The 6,977-nt window shown below is 43.3% G+C and overlaps 1 protein-coding gene across 1 annotated transcript; it reads right to left on the bottom strand.

The window, feature by feature from the left end:
- Positions 1 to 3,140: 3,140 nt before the first annotated feature.
- Positions 3,141 to 6,220, bottom strand: hmx3 (H6 family homeobox 3). The gene is given in 2 exon segments (NM_001079361.1): positions 3,141 to 4,791; positions 5,698 to 6,220. Coding segments are annotated over 2 exon segments (921 nt in total). The 5' UTR covers positions 5,999 to 6,220; the 3' UTR covers positions 3,141 to 4,171.
- Between the last annotated feature and the right edge of the window lie 757 nt (positions 6,221 to 6,977).

Genomic DNA, 6,977 nt, shown 5'->3' on the forward strand with positions numbered 1-6,977 from the left:
AGAAGAGCAGGGAGGGACATTGGCACATTGGGAGCTCGGCTCTGGCAAAAAGATACTGCCAGCCATTCAGTCTGAATTGGCAGCATTCTGCCACACCCCTGGAACCATCTGCCACCTTGGTGGGCAATAGAGATTGTGATGAGACAGCTCTTCCATGGGCTTAAATAAAGTAAATCAAAAGATGTCTATATGGACAAAACCAATGGTGCCACTTAGTTCTGGAACGTTGTGGCACAACTGTAGTAAACAATGTAAATGCCTGGCACCGTGGTGCCCTCAGTGACCCCTACTATACAGCCGGGTCATGCTGATACACCACTTTGCTATGGCAGGTTAGAATTTCCCTCTGCCAGTGTCATGTAACCTTCATAACAACTTGTGCCAAGTGCTGCGTTTTGTGCCAAGTCTTTGCGCTCATAACGCACACAATTCTTATGCAGGATATCCAGACTTTAAAAAAACAAAAAATAAATAAATAATATGATCCATTGGTAGCACCAACTGCCCTAATGTTATCACTAACAGACCCACTGTTTTTATGTTTTTTTATAGGCAGAGACTCAGTACAAAAAGGCTTTTGAACAAATCCAGCAGCAGTTCCCAAACGAGGGGTCCCTATGCCTGTAATTACATTGCTGGAGAAGAGGGCAGCTGTTTAGCAAATGACACAGGCTGAATGCCATTGTTTTGCCAGCATTGTATCTTTCTGTAACTCAAAGATCTTTATTTGTGTTGCAAAAAGTGTCCCCTTTGTTTACCTAATTATTTAATTGTTTAATTTGAGGAACGTGGCGTTTACATGGAAAACACACAGGTGGTTTCATCTGGCAGATCTGACTCGTGTGCCTCCTTTCTTTCATCTTGGTATCTGTTCGCCCACATCTCTCTGTCCCCCCTTGATTTCTTTTGTTATTTATGCATGCATTTAGCTGGAATCAAAATCAACATTGGTGATGTACCATAAATAAAGCAGTTTTTGTTGCAGACTTTGTTTGAAAACAAACGATTGTACCCAGGGATTGTTTTGTTTTGAGCTAAACAAAACACTGATTTTTTACTATAATATTTTTTGTTAATAATCAAATCGGCCTGATATGTTGGTCGGTAATTAAGGATACATTATATTAAATGGTACGATTTGTAGGGTCCAATTCAGGCTCCACTTCTGAGAGACTCACAGAGGAAATAACCAAGTGATAAAATAATCTCAATTTCGCCCAGGTTAGCAAATTCTCTTCATAAAATATTAAGCTTAAGAGGAAGAGGTAGAGACATCGACAGAAATATACTGGAATTAATCAACTATGTCCAGATTTATAGCGATCTTTCATGGAGATGTTGCAAAAAGACGCTTGAGCAAAGGCGGAATAAAGGGGAAAAAACACACAATGTTTCAGTTCTAGGAAGATAAATCAGATATTAATATGGAGCTTGATACACAGGGAAAAAACTCATTCCTCTTGTTTATAGTATCAACACGAACATCGCTATGTGCTGCCTTGAATTCGCTCAGAACAGGGCAAATATATATAGAGATATACAGTATATAGAGATTGTGTATCAACCAAAGGGATAAGGAATCATTATTATATCATTGCCTGATTGTTCTGCTACAGATTAAGACAAATACAAGTAGCAGCTGCTAATGTTGGACAGTCCAGTTTTATTGAAGACAATTATTAAGTCTTTCTGTGCCAAACAGCACCCTAAAACGCATGCGTTCCCGGAGCCACAGTCCTACCCCAAAAGTTCGTTTAATTTCAGCTTCCAGACCGTTCGCTTCAGTGTTACAAAGTGATTCAGAAAAGACACAAAGTACACCCTGTGCTTGTAACAATCTGGCACTAGTAAGGACTGGCTTAGACAAGACACATTTTGCAGGTTGCAAACCCCAAATAAAGAAGTATTTTTCCACCTCTTTATTTGGTAACATAGGAGCATATCTTTCAAATCTGGAGCTTGTTTGCTGTAACAACAATTTAATGAGGTGGCTCTGACTTCTCTGGGAGTTAGTATTGCAAACAATGGAAGCATCCCGTGTGTTTTTATCATACACAAGGAGCAACATATTTTGCCTTTGAATACCTGTTTATTTTTCATTTAAGACGCATGCCAGCGTTTTGATTCCGAACTGAACTTCAAATGAGCTGTTCCCTTTTTATTTCTAACCTGCTTTGAGAGTATTAGACATAAACACACAAATCATTTTTAGGGGTTGGTTTTCTATCAACTCAAAACGATATAATCTCTTATTTTTTTACAGTACATCACAACATGAAATGTTTGCCATTGGATACACAATAGACAGAAACAGTTTGCCTGGACCGGTTTGTGTTTAGATATAAGCCACTGTGTCTCATAACAGGTGCAATCAGCCTACAAACGGTGCAGGAACTCTCAGTTATAGATAAACAGCTTGCTAGGCACGTACATCTGCCCAGTACAGCAGGGTGGCACTGAGACCGCTGCCAGTTAGGAAATCTCTCTGTATTTATGGAGGATATTTAGCATAAGGATTTAGGGCAGATGCTAATACGCATTTGTTTTTATTATTGTGGTTGATTTCTAGATAAGCTTGATATATTTGATAAAGGTTTGGCTTCATATTAGATACAGAACTGAAGGCATCAACTGGTCCCTCCAAACTTTTGGAAAGCTCCTTAGTTAAATGGGTTCCACTTTGCCAGTCTCATTGGCGGCGCCTGATATAATTTTATTCGAAACCGTTATATTAGCAGAATTGCCAAACAGCATCCCAAGTCCCACTTACTGAGGTACCAGGAGATCCCATTCCCATCCCATATTTATTTTTGGTTCTATAATACAAACCTCAAAACCAGAATTTAGAAACCACTAAATATCTATAAGATAATTACTATTAACGGTCTCTGAATCAGGACGCTCACAAGTTTTCATTTTTCCATTCCAAACTAAAGGCTCTTATTATTCCCATACCAAAAATATATATATATATTATTGCCAAGCGCACAAATATTTAATACGACTTTAAAAAGTCAAAATATCTTCTCTTATTTGAATTATCATATTATATAAGCGTATGGAGTCTAAATATAAATATCAATATATAGTGCATAGAGATATTGTATCAGTCCAGACCTGAAAACCACACAGAGACAAAATAAGTAAAGTGTATTTTATTTCGTTTTCACAACAAACATTTATTTAACAAATATATTTTGTCGCTTTTATTTATTTTTTTAAAAAAAGAGACTGCGTTGTGTAAAGGAGACTGCGGATCTGCTATACACAAGGGTCTGTTCCCACCGCATTCGGGTGCCCAAACTTCCACCTCTTGCAATTGAGGGAAACTTTTACATTTACAAAATAACTTAAATTACATCATTGATTGTCCCTTATATCAAAGCGTTGAACTATACACATCATTTGAGCTGATTTTAGCGCCATTCTCTCTGCCTTGGGCATCAGCCTTTCCCACTAATGGTGCTTTGCTTATAATTAAATGTTATATTTTCTCATACCATCGTGGTGTTTTGAAAAATTGTACTTTTGTTTTATTATTTACCCTCACATTTTTACCAAGTCAATGTTGCTGATGAGGGGATTAAATAAACAACTACCCGTTCGTATTGCACAATCCAATAATTATATTACAAAAAAACAAAACAAAATATGCAATTAAAAATGTACAGTCTTTTCCAAGTTAAATAGTCCATCGTGTGGAAGGGTAAAAAAAAAAACATGGAATGAATAAATAACAGGGGGGGGGGGAATTGGGGCTGAAATGCTGACAAACAAAATTGAGAAAAAGAAAAACAAATATAGAAATAGTTGTTTTTTTTCCGGAGAAACTGTTCAGTTGAACAGATGAGAATGGAGAGAAGTGTGAAACAGAACCAGTTCGTGTTGGATAAATATTTTGGCAAATTGAACGTCACCCAATTTGAATGAACTTGTCCCAAATCTGTGCGCTTTATTCACCTTTACAAAACAGAAATCTGTATTTTTATTTATCTATTTTGTGTCCATTTTTTGGATCTACTCTGACCCCGCCCTGTAGCCTGGGGCTTGCCAGTCTTCAGTACTTACAAACACTTTGGGAGTGTCCTGTGCCCCTTCGGCCAGAGCTGGGGTTGGAGGGTGCCCCTTACCCTGGTGCCCGGTGCCAATGAGGATGGGGGGGTAGAAGAGCTCACACTGGCCTGAGCAAAGGTACTGATGTGACCACTGGGTGGGAGTAATACACTGGGTGGGGGAAAGTCAGGAGGGGCTGGCTGACGGGCACGTTGGCAGCAGAGCTAGCACTCTCTGCGCTGGATGAGTTTTCATGGTACAAGATGGGCACCCTGACGATCCGCTGGGCGGCTGCATGGCTCAAGTTAGCAGCCTCCAGTTCTGCCGCCAGTTGCCTTTTCCACTTGTTCCTGCGGTTCTGGAACCAGATCTTTACTTGGGTCTCTGTGAGGTGCAGGGAGGCCGCTAAGCCTGCCCTCTCCGAACTGCTGAGATACCTCTTCATGTCAAAGGTGGACTCCAGCTGGAAGACCTGACTCCGGGAGAACACTGTCCGAGTCTTCTTCTTCCTACAGGGTTTCTTGTCTGGGCTCTCCTCCCTTTTCTTCCAGTCCTCCCCGCTGTCGTCCTTCTTGCCTTCCTCAGGCTCACTTTCCTCCAGGATAATCTCCTCCGGGCTCTTGGACTCGCTGTCCTTGGCCTCCAACTCTGCTTTGAGGGGATGGATCGGCTCTGGGGAGTCCCTCTCGCCCCCAGACACAGGGGATGTGGGGCCCAGCAGAAGGCTCTTGTCTGGCACTAAGGGGATACAAAGAGATCTCATCAGTCACTGACACCAAATCATCATCATCATCATCATCCTCCAACAGCACAAGGCCACCAACAACTCTGCACCTGAGCCACTAGCCCCCTGAATACAGCCCACCCACACATTAAACTTTACATATTAGCTAGAGCAACACAGGGCAAGGCCTTCCTAGGAACTCCAGTCTAAGTAGGGCAGTTGCACCGACAGAAAAAAAATAAAAAGACCCAGTATAGTTAATATATTCCTCCATTTAAATTAAATTCCCCTAATCATTTATCCTTTTATCCCTACATTTTCAATTCCATATTTTTCTATATCTCCTTCTCTGTCTTCCCCTACATCTCTAATAAAGACTTTGCTCTGTTTTTATATTTCCACCTCTTTCCTCCCATTAAGGTTACTAAGATGTGATCCAAAAGAAAAAGGCCATTTTAGTCTCTCTTTCCATTTCCATCTCTGGTGTCATTTATTTATCTCCTTTTAATCCATCACACTCTTCATTTAGCAGCAGCAGCGATTAGAGAGAAAAAGTGCGAGCAAGACAGTAAAGACAGACAGACAGACAGACAGGAGAGAGAGACAGCCAGACAGACAGGAGAGAGAGATGGGGAAAATACCATCTAGGTGCGCACAGAGCGCAGCGCTTAGCGCTCAGTTAATTAATACACCTGTCGCTTTCTACTCCCCCCTCAACTCTCATTAATTGGACTCTCCCCTCTTTATGCCTCTGATCAATGCAGTTAGCAGCCCCATTTGCCAGCTGGGAAGCGTATGACCCAAACTCTATTGTGGTGCCAGGAGTTGTGCGCCCACAGTTACTCTTACTTACTTACACTTAGTACAACTCGCCCCCCCCCATTATGCGTTGCACACACAGAACAAAAAGTAGTTATTACCTTCAGTCCTCGGCGTGTGCCCTCCGTGTGCCAGGGTGTAGGAGTACCACCAGGCCGGGGATCTCTCCAAGTAATGAGCCGGGAGGGCGAACCTTTGCGCCGGGATCTCCAGCCGAGGAAAAGTCAAGTCTGTCAATGGGGAGAGGGCAAACGCTGCCCCGTCCAGGGCCCCTTTAATGGGGGTGAAGAGAGCTTTGTGGGGTCGCACCGCCCTGCTGGGCTCACAGGTGAGAAGGCTCTTGATAGAGAAGGGGGACTCCTTGGCCGGAGGGTTGCTGCTCTCCTGTCCTGTCTCAGGCATGATGGCTCTGGGCAGATGTTAGCATCAACCAGATGGAAGGTGTCAGACCCTTGCAGGGGATCCCCCCAAGAATCCTGGGGTGGAGGGAGAGAGAGCGCAGAGGAAAGCCAGGGAAGTGCTCCTACGACTCCTAAGCCAACATTTGTGGGGCCAGAGAAGAGCAGGGCCAAGTAGCCAAGCTAAAGAGCCACCCAGGGAACAGCAGCCACTACCTGCAGACTGGGAGGCTGATGGCAACTGGGGAGAGGAGAGAGGAGGAAGAGCCAAAGAGAGGAGGAGGGAGGGGGAGAGGGGAAAGGACCAGGAGGAGGAGGGAAGGGAGGAGGAAGATTTGAGCTTCCAGCCCAACTCCCACACTCAGGGCTTTGGCTTTAGGATACAGGAACTCGCCCACTATTGGCTTTATTTAGCGCAATTAGGCAGCAAATGGGGACTGGGCTGTTGGCACAAAAGAATGTCGGCTCTGCTAAAGCGCAGCTACAAGTGCGGCGGGCAATTGGCACAGGCCGGGCTATTAGCGCCAAATGCTGCGGCGCTGAGTATTTACTGGGGCCTCTGGGGCTACTGGGTTTGTTTGCGCCTAGTCAGACGGGATTGTGGGGAGGTACAGAAATGATAAAAGTGGCATGAAGTTAATATCAGTCCATAGAATGTACTATCTGGACCCACATATATTACTCCCAGAATCCCCCAGCACATTGGCCTAAAGTTACCCCCGTCCCTTACAATCCACCAACACCCAGAAACTACACAGAACCCAAAAAGTAACCCCAAATAACCCCTCCTGTGCCCCACATCCCACCCCAGCTTTGCATCGATTTCTCACGAAATGCAACTTTCCTGCAAAACGCAAATCCTGTTACAAAATGCACAAAATCAACCTCACATTAACCGATACAATCACAAAAAGCAATTCTGTCACACACACAAACTCTACAAAAAAGGCAAATGTTTATTGTTTCTACATAGACAAATGTTA

Source organism: Xenopus tropicalis, chromosome 7 (assembly GCF_000004195.4).
Source record: "Xenopus tropicalis strain Nigerian chromosome 7, UCB_Xtro_10.0, whole genome shotgun sequence".
NCBI classification, from domain to species: domain Eukaryota; kingdom Metazoa; phylum Chordata; class Amphibia; order Anura; family Pipidae; genus Xenopus; species Xenopus tropicalis.